Source organism: Alexandromys fortis, unplaced genomic scaffold (assembly GCF_014885135.2).
Source record: "Alexandromys fortis isolate MF-2015 unplaced genomic scaffold, M_Fortis_MF-2015_v1.1 scaffold_41, whole genome shotgun sequence".
Classification (NCBI taxonomy): domain Eukaryota; kingdom Metazoa; phylum Chordata; class Mammalia; order Rodentia; family Cricetidae; genus Alexandromys; species Alexandromys fortis.
This window is the reverse complement of record NW_026067923.1, coordinates 1,344,465-1,360,269: the sequence shown is the minus strand read 5'-3', so window position 1 is coordinate 1,360,269 and position 15,805 is coordinate 1,344,465. Positions and strand designations below refer to the sequence as shown.

The 15,805-nt window shown below is 47.8% G+C and overlaps 1 protein-coding gene across 3 annotated transcripts in view; it reads right to left on the bottom strand.

Annotated features, from left to right (window-relative positions):
- Fndc3b (fibronectin type III domain containing 3B) overlaps positions 1 to 15,805 on the bottom strand; it is a 278,725-nt gene that overhangs the window by 42,649 nt on the left and 220,271 nt on the right. For all 3 annotated transcript variants that reach the window (XM_050142069.1, XM_050142070.1, XM_050142071.1), the window contains exons 12-13: positions 2,960 to 3,084; positions 1,734 to 1,908 (exon numbers count right to left, since the gene is read on the bottom strand). In XM_050142069.1, the coding sequence (XP_049998026.1) occupies positions 1,734 to 1,908; positions 2,960 to 3,084 (300 nt within the window). The remainder of the gene's footprint in view (positions 1 to 1,733; positions 1,909 to 2,959; positions 3,085 to 15,805) is intronic.

The following is a 15,805-nucleotide window of genomic DNA, read 5'->3' as shown; positions in this document are numbered from 1 at the left end:
TCATGACAAAGCAGTAAGCATGTGACATGTTTTTATTTAACCATTTATTTGTCATGAGAAAAGCCTGCTGTCGGGGAAGCAGACACTGCAAGGGGCTGCGCTATAGCAGGTAGGCAGGGTTCCTGAGCTACAGCCCTCTCTTCTTGCTAGCAAAGAAAGCAAGGCTTGGATGGCGAAGGACATACTCCCTCAGGGTAGACCTTACGACAGTAGGAAAATATACTGAATTCAATCCACAGTGTTCTCTATCCTCCCTCCCTCCCTCCTTCCCTCCCTTCCTGTGGGACAATGGTCTTGTACCCTGTGAACATTTGTCTTTTGTACTGGTTTAATAAAATGCTGATTGGCCAGTAACCAGGCAGGGTGACCAGAACAGGAGAATTCTGGGAAGAGGAAAGGGTCAGTCTGTAGTTGTCACCCAGACACAGAGGAAGCAGGATGAGAATGCCTCACTGATAAAAGGTACCAAGCCATGTGGCTAACACAGACAAGAATTATGGGTTAATGTAAGTTATGAGTTAATAAGAAGTCTGAGTTAATAGGCTAACCAGTTTATAATTAATGTAGGCTTTGGAACTGAACAGCTGTGGGGACCAGGCGGGACAGAAACCTCTGTCAACACTCCCTCCCTCCAAGGCAATGTCTGTGCATCAGGCTCCCTTCAGGCTCGTGGGAATCAGTCCCGCTAAAAGACATATAGAGAGCCAGGCGATGGTGGTGCACGCCTTTAATCCCAGCACTCGGGAGGCAGAGGCAGGCGGATCTCTGTGAGTTTGAGACCAGCCTGGTCTACAGAGCTAGTGCCAGCACAGGTTCCAAAGCCACAGAGAAACCCTGTCAAAAACCAAAAAAAAAAAAAAAAAAAAAAAAGACATATAGAGCCTGGTCTACAAGATGATGGCATATCAGCTAAAGAAGGCAACTGCAAATAGAAGAGAAGGAGAAGGCATGCCACGTGGGCCATGAAGGCACAGGAAGGCAAGAGGCAGGCTGCTGGAGCCCCTGAGATGCTGTCACAGCACCAGTTGGTGGCTCTTGGGATTTAAGCTTAATACAATCAAAAACTCCTTTAGTCCGCAGCCATATTTCAAATGCTCACCTCCATACATCCCGTATAAACTACAGGACACATCTACCATTGCAGAGAGTTCCACATGGCCGAGATTGTCCAGAGTGGTCAGGCAAGGGCTATTCTGGGAGGATATTTGCTGAGATGTGAGAGGAGACCCAAAGGAAACCAGGAAAGTGAGAAAGGCATCTTCAAGGAGCCCCCGAAGGAGAACACAGGAAATGCAGGTTCACAAGGCCGGGGCACACAAGGCCAGTGGGGATGGGCATTAGGAGAGCTGTGGCTCCTCTGCAAACAGGTGTCTGTGTGGCCTGGGCTCTGTGACAGTGAGCACAGAACACCTGAGTGACGCTGGGGCACAGCAGGGGCCACTGCAGTCATTCAGAGCAAGGGGAAGGCTGCCTACAAGGCTTTCTCAGCTGTGGAGATGGTGAACGTCTGTTAGATTTCTGGGTAATCTGAAGGACAGTTTAAAGGGTTTGTTGGTTGGTTGTATCTGGGGTCATAGGGTGACTCCAGCAGAATGGCCAGCAGCCATGTGCTGAGCTGGGAAGGACAGCTGGGCCTGCACAGCAATGACAGCAGCGGTAGAAACAAAGAGCAGCCTTGAGTTTGGCCATAAGATATCATGATGCTTTGCAGGTGTAGAGCGCCCAAGACTCACGTTTTCGTCCTCCTGAATGTCCAGGGTGTACGTAATCACTTCCTCCGGTGAACAGCCTTCAGGCCTGGACCACTGCAGTGTGATCCAGGTGACGCCAGCTCGGACAAGCCTGGGTGCTGAGGGCATCTGTGGGATGTTTCCCAGTGTATAACACACCACCTCCTGGCTGTAACCACTGCAGAGATGAACAGAGACACCATGTCGGGAGTCCTGGTGCTTTACAGGAGGGAGGCATGCCTCTTCCCAGCCCCACTGCTGGGATGTACACAGGACATTTCCCACCACAGCTTTCAATTGTCCTCTTGTGCCCCTAGAATGTGCATTTTACGAAAGCACACCAAGCTATAAGAAAGCAGGTTTATGATTTTATTCCCTCAAAGGCACAGCATGGCAGCACATTTACCGAGGTAAGAGCAGCGGCTGCCTAAGAGACTGTGGGTGACTGTGCACAAACATGTCACAGTGCTGAAGGAACATGAGTTTTACAAACGCTTTTCCAAGTCTGTGGTGCTTCTAATTCCCTTCAGAATTCCTGAATCGTAGAAGCCTGTATCATTCAACTTTTCTGGCTAGGACACCCTTGAGCTACACTGCTTTCCAGGAGCTGGGAGCAGTTCTGAGACCTCAGTGAGATCACAGGAGCATCGCCAGGCTGGGGCCGCTGAGCGCTTAGTCCCTAAGGTGCAGTCATGGAACAAAAAGATTTTCCCCTTGACCAACAGTTATGTAGCAAGAACTGAGACATGGCCTCTTTTCAAAGCCCGTTAATCAATGGGTCCTTGGTCAGGTCCCCTTCTTCCCTTCCTCCTGCAGCCTGGAGACACCCGCAGACAAGGCAGCCTGGGTTTTCCCTGATTCTATAACTTGGCGGTAATAGTCGCTCAGTACAAGTTTCTCTGTACTAGCAACAGTCGCACAAATGAAAAGGGAAGACCTGCAGGACAGACGCTAAAAGTGATACAGATCAAGGACTAGGTGTTGAGAGGGGGGAATGGGAGGGCTTCCTTTACAGAGTTCTACTGCTACCTTCCCCTTGGTCCCTGGGACACTAGTGGGCTGAGTAAGGCCGGTGTGTTCTGTCACCGCAGAGGCCTTCTCCCTCCATAGGACTTCCCCTCAGAATTGCTCGGTGTGGAGGTTGCTTCGTCAAACCTTTGGGCAATGTGAGAGACAGCCAGAACCAAGCCTCGAAGGCTGAAGGGCTAGAAGCACAGGAGAGGCCATACCTGGTGCCGATGTCATTCCGAGCAGCAAGCCTGAAGGTGTAGCCCATGGCTGGACAGAGTTTTGTCAACTTGCAATGCTTCTGGTTCCCAAAGAAACACTGTCTGAAGCCACTATTCCTCTTTCCCTGGAAGAACAGAGACGAGGGCAGCATTATTATCTATAGAATGGCACCCAGTGCATTGCACTCTTAACTTTCCTGTTTATTATTATCATTAGCCTTGTCAATGCATTCATTTAGAAATTTTTAAAATTATTGTACAAATAAATGGGGCTTTGTTGTGATTTTCCAAATGGATGCAATTAAAGAAACCAAATTACATAAGACAATGAAGAAGTATTTTAAACAACTGTTGAAATTTTTAGTTTAAGCAACAGAAGATATGCAGAGAGGGACCCATGTGGAGCATAAACGTTGTGGGAGTTCCTTCAGCCAATAGCCTTTAAAGACACCAGCCCACTTTGGGCATTGTCCCATGTACTATAAATACAGACAGAAAGTGTGCACAGCCCCTTTTTCTGCTGAATTCGGTTCCAGTTCCTAGCACACACAGAAGACTGCAGATTGCTACCCTTACTGAGAGTTTATCCCCAAATAAATAAACCTTTGTTATCCTCCATTCTGGGCTATTGTGGAACTCTTCGGTACTACAAAAAAAGCTCCCACAGACCTACCACCGAGGCCCAGAGCCCTCTGGACTTGCACTTCTAACAGTTTTGGTTGACAATATCACAGGGACCACCACTAAGATCCTGGGTGGGTGTCCTGGTCAGTCGAGCATGTGAGTTTCTGGCAGAGCTGAGGCTCTCCACTGTGGAAGTAGCCTGGTCTTTCTCAGGGGTCCTCACACACCCCAAAGTCCCGTCCCTGTGGCTGAACACCAGGCAGGTGTTTGTCTTCTGTCATGGTGGCCCTTGACACACACATTACAGTGACAATGAGCTGTTTGTTTATGGATCCCTACAAGCTGGTCGCAGTCTTCATCCACATCTATTTTCTTCCCAAAAGAGCTCAACCACTGCGTGTGGACTTGAATGTCAGTGTTGGTTAATCCTTGGAAGATTGGTTGAAAGTATACATATTCCCTCTCCCTTCCCCCTCTCCCCACTTTATTCATTCTAAGTTCTTTATGAATATGTTTCAAGTTTGCTGGAATACATTGCTGGCTGGTCAAAGGTCATAGTCTGCCATAGCCTGGCAGCTTTCTCTAAGCTCAGCAATATGGAATTCCCTCCCTCCCCAGCAAGTCTTCCAGCTCTCTCCCTGCCCTTATCTGGAGAATGTCCCTGGGCCTGAGGACTGACCTTATCTGAAAGCTGTCTCTAAAGCCAGATGCCTGATTTACCTTCAGCTTGACCCTTGGCACAGATCCCTGCTAAGAAGACTTGCTCTAGTTCTGCCACATACCAAGTAGACAGAAGTGTGCTACTTAACGCAAACAAGGGTTTGTCCCCAGGCTCACCAGTCCTATATATTCCTTAAACTCTAGAATAAAATTGAGCTGTTTCACCAAAATCTGTCTCGGGAAAGTTGTCCCCGTTTGTGCTCATGGCCCACATACAAAGCCCCTTCTGCCTATTTACCCTCTCGGACTGATGGCTGATGGATCAAGAGAGAAAAGGGGGCCCTCACACAAGTTTTTTTGTGTAAAAAGAAAAACAAGTAAGGTATCTGATTCCCATACATGACTTAGGGTGAAGCTACTCTGGAGATTGACAAGTTCAGGGGAGGGTCAAAAGTTCAAGGCCAGCATAAGGAGCTAGGGAGACCCTGCCTTAGAATAACATGGAGAAAGGGGATTGGGAGTGAGCAAGAGCAGAATGCTTGCCTAAGTCACTAGGCCGAGTGCTCCAGTGGGGCCTTACAGTGCCACAGTTAAGGAAAAGGGTCGTTAAATTGGGCTATAACCACAGACATAGAAAATTCATATAAGCAGTTTTCTAGAACAGCATTTCCACACACAGTGCATATTAATTTATCAATGGACAATGAAAACAAACAAGTAAACACACTACCCTGGCACGGCGGTGCACACATGCAATCCCAACATCGTGAGGCACAAGCAAGATGATAAGCATAGTTTGAGGCCAGCCTGGTCTATACACCGAGTTTGAGGTCAGCTAAGGCTAGCAGGAAAACCCTGTTCCAGACAAAACAAAACAAGCTCACATATGAACTAACTAACAAATCCACAAGAGAGTCAACATCCTCATTGATCCAGAGACTCCAGGAACACATCTGAGGCTCTCAGAGACCCCAGGAACACATCTGAGGCTCTCAGAGACCCCAGGAACACATCTGAGATTCTCAGAGATCCCAGGAACACATCTGAGATTCTCAGAGACCCCAAGAACACATCTGAGACTCTCAGAGAGACCCCGGTAACACATCTGAGGCTCTCAGAGACCCCAGGAACACATCGGAGACTCTCCAATCATGTCCTAAGCATGAAGCTGGCAGTTTACTTCTAAGCCATTTAAGTGTCTCCTTTTGGTAAGCAGGCTGTGAGCACAGACTGTGAGAACATATTCTAGGTGACATATAATTAAAGACAAATGCACTGCAGTAGACAGACTAAACACAACAGTGAAAAACACACTGCTTATAACCCAACTGCCCATCTCCTCCACAAGCAAGATGGCACTGACTTTGACAGAAGCCCCAGCAGTACTGAAGATTCAAAGTTCATTCTGTCAAGGATTCAAAATACATTCAGGTTCAGCTATGGAGGTAGGGATAAAAAGTGAAGAAACTTCCACCGCGACAGAGCAAATTCGTTGTGCGTTGGTACACTGCTGATGTACGCTGACCTTCACCTTGAGTGCTAAGGTTGGTATAGTAGATTTGTTCATAGGAAAACTTTATACATCTATTTGCCAAATTATGGCCAGTGTCTGACTATACTTCACGAGTGTCCTAGTGTGTCTGTATTCCTTTCAGTAGTAGCTGGATCTGCCTTACTTCCGCCTCTATTTCAGAACTCCAAGTACACAGTGTGAGAAAGGCAACCCTGCCAATGAAGCTGCTACCGTTCCAAACCTTGGCTTCCCCGAGTGCTTCGTTTTTCCTTTTTCTATTGGCCTCCATTACCCATTTCTGGTACTTAGAACTATAGCCAGTAAATAAAAGAGTCCTTTCCTTACCAGACAATTTGCTTTAACACGTAAAAGTCATATTGTCTATGATTTAAATAAGAGTGGAGAGTTGTCTACAAGAGACACTAGTGTTTGCTTTTCAAAGGGGCGTGGCTGTGGTGCTCACTGGAGACCTAGGGATGGAAACATCCCATGTCCTTCAAGACATGGCTCTGACTTTAAAAACCTGATGTCTTTAATATCCAAACTTTCCTTATTTCTTTTTCCTTTTTACATTAAGTGTGTTTGTATGTAGTTCTTGTTAAGGTCAGAAGAGGGCGTCAGAGGTCCAGGGCTGAGCTCAAGGCAGCTGTGAGGCATGAGTGCGGGTGCTGGGACTGAATTCAGGTCTGCAGCCATTACAAGCCTCTAACCACTGGGCTCTCTCTCTCTCTCCTCTCTCTCTCTCTCTCTCTCTCTCTCTCTCTCTCTCTCTCTCTCTCTCTCTCTCTCTCTCTCTCTCTCTCTCTCCTCCAAGCTTTCATGCAATAACAGCCCCAAGATGTGCTATGACACAATAAGAACTTAGGAATATGTAGAAAGATTTAGAGTTGGTTGGACCTTGGAATTGAATTTCAGAAGCAGTATTTGTAGAGTTTGATCCGGTGATTAAACTTTGCAGGGTTAAAGAATCAAACCTTGTCAGAAGTCCCTGAGTATAAAGCAAATCCAAGAGCAGGCAGGCTGTCAAAAATATTTCAGAAGATAGAGAGGGTTCTGAATAAAGAAAACATTCACGTGTGACAGGTTTCCTACTGAAGAGGTACTGGAAAGATAAAGAAAAACTGACATCCACGAAAGCTATTGCTGTTCCAAAAGGGACCAGAGGTGAGAGGTTAGAAAGCAGAGATGCAGCGAGAATGCGGTGACACACACACACACACACACACACACACACACACACACACACACGTATCCACCAGCCTGACTTCTACATGGTGAGGCAAAGAGTGTTGAAAATGCAGGATTTCTCCTGAGAAATCAACAAATACCATTTATAAAAGACCTCCCCCCTCCCAATAATACATAGGAGGTTTGGGAAAATGTTAACAAACCAAGTAGGATCCTGGGTTGGTAGCATCTACGAAAGAAATACTATTGTTTTCTGTGGGTAGAGGTAGACATGATTTTAAAAAAAAAAACAGCTAATTCTTAAAGATGGAAAAATTCCTACAAACTGTCAGGAAGGACAATATAAATGCTCATGATTTTTTAAAATCAGAAATTAAATCCATAAAAACTGTCCCTGTCAATGAAGGTTCACATTGTGTAGATCATGGCTTTTATATTTAATAGGATTCTGAAAGAGAAAGAGAAGAGAACAAAGAGAGGGAGGGAGGTAGAGGGGGAGAGGGGAAAAGGGGGGAAAGAGAAGCTATGGCATGTTCTCACTTCTAACAAAACCTAACTAAAGTGCCATAGGTTTTGCTGAGATGTTTCACCTAGAAAACTTTGTGTGTTTGTGTGCATACATGTACAGTTGCACATATCTGAAAACTTTGTGTGTTTATGTGCATACATGTACAGTTGCACATATCTGAAAACTTTGTGTGTTTGTGTGCATACATGTACAGTTGCACATATCTGAATGTGAGTACAGAGCTGGAGGACAATCTGGGGTGTTATCCTTGGGCACTGTCCACCCCCTTTAAAGACAGTTTCTCACTGGGTCTGGACCTCACTGGCTTGGCTAGGCTCGCTGCCTCCCTACCTCTGGGGCTGTGTACATCACGGCTTTTACACGGTGGGGGGTTGGAGTCAGGTACTTATGCTTACATAGCAAGCATTTAACCTTCTTACCCAGGCAACTTTCCCCCCATAACTGAAGTCAGCCATTGCAAAGTTCTCTGCTACGATGGCCTTAACAGGAATGGATACTATCCCTGCTCTCATCAATAATCTGGTCAACGACAGGCAGAAGAGCTGTGGCCAGGCCTAGCTCTGATCGGTCACCCCTGCTGGGCTCTCCATGGTGTGGTGCACAGAGAGTCAGGTCCCCAGCAGCAGCAGGACTGCAGCTTGGTGAACCAGGTATGATGAACACATGCAGTCTGGAGCAGCAGACTGGAAGGCAGGCTCTGTGCTGTCCTTGGTAGAAAATGAATGACAAGTTTATTCCAGTTGGAGAAATGAGTAAGAGTAGCCAAGCTCACGCCCTTGGTCATTTTGAGGCAGACCTGGCTACCAGGCTACTGACTTACTTCGACATGAACTGAAGTAACCCCTGCCATGGTCTGACCTGACTGGGCTGCCAGAGCCTGTGAGTCCCAAAGAAAAGCTGCCTTTCAGGGCTCACTGGCTTGCTTCCGTTCATAAACTGTGGCATGCAGCGATGCGTGTTTCCACAGCTCACCCTGAGTTCATTCCAGGGCAGCGTTAATCTTTACTAGAATATGAGACCGTCTTGAGAGCAAACTGGGTGTAGACCAGCCTTGAGGTGTTTCACTTCCAATCTCGGGCCGCTTCCTTCTCCAGGCTTCACGATCCCTACCCCCTTGTAGCCCAGTGGTACCAGCTCATCACTCTCGGAGCTATTTTCTGAGAAGGGCCCAGATGCTGTCCCCGCCCCACAAGCTCCTGGTCAAAACTGCTCTCGAGGAAAAGGACTTGGACTCGCCAGCCAGCTGGCTTGTGTTCACAGCATCTTCAGACCTTCCCATTCCTGAGATCCCATCCCTGTTCCTTTTCCCTCTTCCTCTGGAAGAGAATGCCACTCGGTTCACCACTTCAACCCTTCATTGTGTTTCTGGAAGCCTGGTCACCATCACAGGATGGCTATGGTTCAACTGGCCTAGGCTGAACACTTCATCTGAACTGGGCAAGCAACTGCTTCTCTTTATCCACATTCTAAAGGAGTCCACCATCTTCAGGGATAATAGCCTTCTAACAGAACTGAACCCCCATGATCAGCATGTGACCCTCCCACCCCCCTGTATCCCATTTGGCTGCTTGTAACTCTCTGGGATCCAGCTCTCAGAGGAATGGCAATCACAGGCAGCTTTCTCTGGCCTGGGAAAGTGTTCAAGCTTGGGTAAGTGCGAGAGAAGGAATTCAGGGAGGCGCCTGTGTGGACACACAGCAGAGCAGGACCTACATCTGCAAACTTTGAGGATGGGATGGGCACTCTAGGGACAGGGACCTTTTCCCCAGGCAGTTCCGATGTCTTACTATACACTTCATCTTAAAGTGACATTTGAAGGAGATTCTGAGAATTAGACTCCATTTTTCTCTTACCCCTTTAGTGCCTATTTAAATATTTCTATCTTTCTAATCTACAGTGAAAAATTAAAGTTGGTTATGAAGTAAGTTTATAGTTTTGGAAAAGTAATTTACCCCCACCCCAAGGAAATGCTTTGCTGAACTGTAGTGAGTCACCCGAGAAATGGGACACGGGATCCGCTTCTCCGGAGCAGCAGACACTCAGGGGTAGGGTCTGACACCCCGAGAGAGCAGGCACAGCACCTTTCTTCCTGGGGTGGAGAAGAACCAGGGGCACGCTCTTCCAGCTTGTTGGGCTGCACTGAGGGTCTTATCCTGCCCTCTTACCAAATCCCTCCTTCCTACCCTCCCCCCCCATCTCTGCTTGTCTCTGTCACTGTGACAGGGTCTCACTTCAGAGTTCTGGTTGGCCTGGGACTTGCACGGGATGCCCTCTCTGCCTCCTGTGTTCTCTATGTTTCTGATACCTGTTTCTCCCATTCTTCTTTCTCGCCTGGACACACGACAGAAAAGCAGGAGTAGAAAAAAACATTTTGTGTTCAGAAGTCTGTGATCTTGTATTTGACAGCCTGAGGGCACAGTGCCTGGGCATCTGGTGGTGTCTGTCAGGACTAAAGCAGTCAAGAGAAGCCTATGTCATAAAGGAGCTTTTATGCTCTATCTGTGGAAAAATAAGGTCGTTCTTCAGGCCTCACAGCACAGGGGCGTACGTCTCTTAGAACCAAGGTAAAGGAGGAACACACACAGCTTCTGGAATGGTGACAAATGAAGCATCAGCCTCTTTGTAAGGACATTCACTTTGTAATCCATGCTGCGAGGAATCCCAAGTCCATTAATGGCCTCTACACCAGAGAACCAAGTAGCTCAGGGGACTCCCACTCAGCCCAAGAGCCCTCCCAGCTGCACCTCAGGATTCCACAGAGCTGACTGCCCATCCGTGAGTTCAGTCCAATCCTTACTCCAGAATCCATGAACACAAGCAAGAGACGGTAGGGCTCAGATGCCGTCATCTGGCAGAGTGCTCTCCTAGCACGTAGAGACCTGGGTCTGATACCCAGCATCACAGAAACGGGGTAATCCCACACATCTGTAATCCCTGCACACAGAGGCAAAGGCAGGGTATCGGGAGTTTAAAGACAAACTAGTCTACAAAACAAAGTTGAGGCCAGCTTGGGACACAGGAATCTCTGTCTCAGAAACAACCAACTAACTGAAAACTGATCACTGTAAGCCACTGTTGTGGTCACCTGTTCTACAGCTCATACTCATTCATTTGATGGCCCTTGTCTAATTCCAGCAAACTTTTATTGATATCCCTTGCTTGCAGAAGACCACACGCCTCACCTAACAGGTGTTCTGCTTTTTACAGCCTCGTGGACATGCAAAGCCATCCAATAAAGGACCTTTAAGATGCCCCACCCCCAAATTACTGTAGATGCTGAAATCATCATCAAACTCCTAGACAACAATGATTAACCCAAACTGCCCCTGCAGCGATGCCATTACTTCAGCTATAGAATTACAATTTAGACCAAATAAAACTCTTGCTCTCTTTTTTTTTTTTTTTTTTTTTTTTTTTTTTTTTTTTTGAACCCTGAGGGTGGAACCGAAAGGCCCTGGTACAACAAGCATTGCACTACTGAGCCACATTCCCAGTCCCTGGGTTAAAACTTGTTAGCATGCAATTCCAAGGCTTGAGCACAAATAAAACGGCTTTTCCCAGGACCTCGGCTCCCGAGCCGGCTTCCGGTAGCTGAGAGCACACAATGACAAAGGGTCCAGGAAAAAAGCCACTTTACCGGAGGGCCGGCTTGCCTGGAAGCTAGCAGGGAGGCACACAAAAAAGTACTTGATGCTGTTTCTAGGACCTGACTAAAATTAAATTAAAATTAAAGTTAAAATGTGTTTAAAAACAGCATGTAACTGTTTGTGTTAATTTGTCAAAGAATGTAACAGAAAGATTGAAAACAGTAAAAAATACTTTCTCAAGTAGTTTTTCCTCTGCTGAATATCCTCTGAGCAGCTGTCTTTAGCATGTGGGAAGATGGACTTTCTACAAGGGTTGGCTCCTGCTTCAGGAACTTAACACTTCTGGGCTAATTCTACACACATAATTCACGAGCATCCCAATTAATTCAGGCTCGTGTTTGCCTGCCAGAGTAATTCTGTACACTGTGGGGGCTGTGGTGCCCTGGCTAACATTCCCAGTTAGCTTGGCACCACCAGTGCTGGAAGCGAGTATGTTCAACAGAACTGGCACCAGCAGATGAAGCTGGCTGGTATTTTCATTTGCCTTGAAATTAATAGATTAGCAATGTCCCCTGTTTATTTTCCACAGCATCTTCATTCTTGGCACACAAGAGTGGGGGGCGGATGGCTGACTTGGTAAAGCGCCTGCCGTGGAAACAGGAGGACCCAAGCTGTATCCCAGAATCCATGTAAGAAAAAAGGGTGTGGTGGCACATGCTCGCAATCCAGGGCTGGGGACACACACACACAGATTCCCAGGGTTGCCGGTCCTACTTGTCTCAAAAACACAAAGCAAAACAAGGTAGACAGTGCCCGAGGAATGTGACACCTGCCTCCACACACGCCTGTACGAACACAGGTAACTAAGAGTGGCTAAGATGAGGGTGCTAGACCCCATGATAAACCAGCTCTCTCTGGCCACGTGCTCGGATCTGTTGTGGGATCAACTCTCTCCACTGTCCTTCTGACATTACTTTCCAAGGTGCCTGACTGCCTGCTAAGTCAGTTACATGAAGCATGGCTGACCATGGCCATGTATCGGGTGCAGACGTGGGCACTCTCTGCAGGAGCATAGTTTAATATGCTAGAAATGCAACTGAAAATCAAAGAAGTGAGGCCGCCCTGACCAAATGAACTACTGCCAGGTTCTATGCTATAGTTTAGTCTGCTTATGTATCTATATTTAGATGCTGTTCCAGTACTGGCAGACCCTAGGCAACATCAAAGATAAATGTTGGCTTGAGATGTGCTCAGCAAGCTATATACTAGGTGGGGCTCATAAAGGGGACCTGGGGACACTCCACATCTGGGTGGATTTATATATTTTTCTAGAGCCAGACCCCACTCTGCCCTTTCCAAGACAAGAAGTGGGGTGGGGTGGCTCGTGGCTGCAAACACTGAATAAACAGCTTACATTTCATACTCATTTCCCAGGAGAGGCTTGGTTACCTGAAACAGGCAGGGGTGGTCAGCAGGTGCCTAGGTTTAGAGAAGCTGACATGGCTTTGCTACACGCCTCTCCAGGTCCTGGCACAGTCAAGGGCTTTGAGGACTGCTGCAAATGTGTTAAGAATGTTCCAGGGGACGGGGAAGGAAAGGAGCAGCGTGAGTTAACAAACGCAGCAGTTGCCTGTGGCTGGGGAACGGCTCAGTCTTACAGCACCTGAGGCGGATGTGCCTGGAACGTCAGTGTTGGGGGGTGGCGGCCAGAGACTACCGCAAGCATGCCGGCCAGTCTAACTGAACTGGTGATTGCTAAAGTTCAGTGAGAGCTTGTGGTTCAAAAGACAAGGTGGAGAGGATGGAGGAAGACATGTGATATCAACCTCTGGCCTCTGCATGTTTACAAAACACATGATGTGTGTGCAGACAGAGACACAGAGAGAGACAGAGTGGTCTGTACAACTGCTACCTGAACTGAAGGATGGTTGGCCTTGGGCCGCCACACAGGCAAGGCTACGGTGGCTGCCCTCCAGCTGGCAGTAAGCATGACAGTGGACAGAGTAGGAGTTAGGGATCGAGGTATTTGTGATTTCAGGCAGAACCTTCCTTACTGCTTCCCACTCCATAGCCCCATTCTGCACTTGCAGAGAATAGAGAGAATCTGCCCCTGGTGCCAAGATCCTAACGGGGAGGGGGGAGCTCCTCACCTTTCAACCGTGCTTCTGAGTTCTAAGACCTTTGTGCTGACTAGTTTTATGTCAACTTGGCACAAGCTAGAGTCATCTGAAAGGAGGAAGCCTCAACCGAGAGAATGCCTCCGTAAGATCAGTCTGTAAGCAAACCTGTAGAGCATTTTCTGACTCAGTGATTTATGGGGGTGGGAGTGGGGGTTGTGCCATTGTGGGGGGTGCCATCCCTGGGCAGGTGGTCCTGGGTTCTAAAAGAAAGCAGGCTGAACAGGCCACAAAGAGCAAGCCAGTAAACAGCACTCCTTGGTTTCTGCATCAGCTCCCGGTATCGGGTTCCTGTCCTGATCCTTCAATGATGAACAGTGATGTGGAAGCCCCAGAGGTTTAAGTCCTGTCCTTCCAAAAGCTTTGGCCATGGCATTTTGTCACAGTAATGGTCACCTAAGACACCCTTCTTGGCTGGGTCTCTGGCAGGACACTTATCTGCAAACAGGCAGGGCCAAGTTCTCAAAGTCCAATGGTCACATGAGTCACAGCTGCAGGACCCTTGTTTGGTCAAGAAAAGCCACACTACTTCAAATAATGAAAACCAACCCACATCAAGTGAAAAACTATCTCACGGCTGAGAAGACAAGGATTCTAGAAGGTTCCATTCTTAGATGTTCATACCCACCACATAGTTGGTTATTCCACATAGATCTAAAAATTGAGGCGCTACCAAGTTAGTTACTAGGGCAGAAAAATGACCCAGTCTTTTGTTGAAGCCCCACGAGTAACTTTCAAGTGAACTCTATGAGGAAGAAATGGCCACAGGCTTGAATAAGAGCTGTCTGGTGCTGCTCTGTCCCCTTCGGGTCCTTACTGAGCTTTCCCATCCCCTGCAGTGCAGTGCCCAAGGCCTGGCTTTATTCCAGAAGACCTCATGGGGAGGCCTGAGAGCTTAACTTCAGGTATCAATACTTCCAAATGTTTCCTCATCGCCTTATTGGAGATTCTAGACAGAGTTGCCTAGACCATCTAGGTTCCAGGGGCCACCGTGCTGTGCTGAGTGCTAAAGCCTGGGGCTCCAGAGGACACCAGGATACATGGTACATATGCGGAGGGGAGCATCTTCCCTCCAGGTTAGCACCCTTGGCCCAGTGAGCTTCCTCAGCACAACCTTCTTTGAGACTCATCCATCTTTAAAAAGTGTTCTTTACATTTATTTATTGCCTCAGCGTGTGTCTCCGAGTGTGTGCATGTGTGCAAGGCATGCACATGGAGGTCAGAGGACACGTGAAGGTGTTATGTCCCTCCACCATGTCAGGTCCAGGGACTGATTCAGACTGTCAGGCTCTGCAGAGAACAACCTTACTCCCATGACCTTTTTTTTTTTTTTTAACAACATTTTTCACCCATCTTATTCTTGGGCAGTGATCTGTTCCTTTCCATCCCCCACAATTTTTCTCTACACAGGTTTACTTCCAGTCCCTGGACAGCCAAGCCTCTGGGTATGCAGCTGAGGCAGACACTGGAGAGGCGAAGGGAGGTATGTTTCCTGGGAGGGCTGAGCAGGCAGGGCTGGCTGCAGCACAATGGCCATCTCCCAGTCTCTGACACCACCATGCTGTACTAGGGCAGAGACTAGAAACAACCCTGCACCAGGTATACTGGCTCTAGAAACTTCCAGAAGGTTTCAGAGGGGCAGTCAGGGCTTCAAAAGTTTTCACTTCTTGCAGTTGAGACGCCATTTTCCTTCTCTGAACATCAGCTTTGGAACCAGGGCCTGGGCAGCATGGGGAATGCAGACTCGAGTGAGCCACTCCGAGGATGGCCGCTGACCCTCTGGTCCCATTTAGAAACAACAGTACTAGATTATTTTGGTATCATAAACTGGGAGGATGAACTAGTTACTACTGTATGTAGTCCCACTGCCATCAACTCCTAGAAACCACTTTTCAACCTTTTTAGGTGGACTGTAGGAGAAACGTGGGGTATAAAACAAAGAGGCAACTAGCTGGAAAAATGTGGAGTCTTTGGCTAGGTTAGCCTTATTTGCATGTCATTTACATATGCTCAGAAGTACACAGGAGAAGCACCTGGGAGCACCTTCCTCATCATTCTTCCCTCACAGTCTGCCATGTGGAGGCAGGAAGGAGCATGCGCCAAGAATGAATAAGTAATAAATGAGTACATGAAGAACACTGGGAACAAGACCCGAATGCTCTGATCAGAAAAGGTGAGCACAAGTCACCTACACTGACAGCACGGAAGCTTGCGAGCTGATGACTGTCCTTGCTGCCACTTCACAGACCGGGTATCTGAAGGCCTAGAAGTTGAGCCACCTGCTATGAAGCTGGGACAGGTCCTCCTCCTAGTCTGTGCTCTCTGAGATCGTCTGCTGCCAGGGCTGGCTAACACCTTAGGAGGCAAACGTGAAGCCACGGAGCACGAGGAGAGCCCTTGTTGGCCTGTAGGGGGCAGCCTGGTATCCAGCAGAAGTCAGCAGAGCCAACAACAGCAGGAGTGGGAAGGTTGGAGAGGAGAGATAAAGAAACATCAAGAGGGCAGAGGATGAAGGAGGGAGAAAAAAGGAGACCACTCAGGGGAAGGGGCAAGAACCCCAGCTAAGCA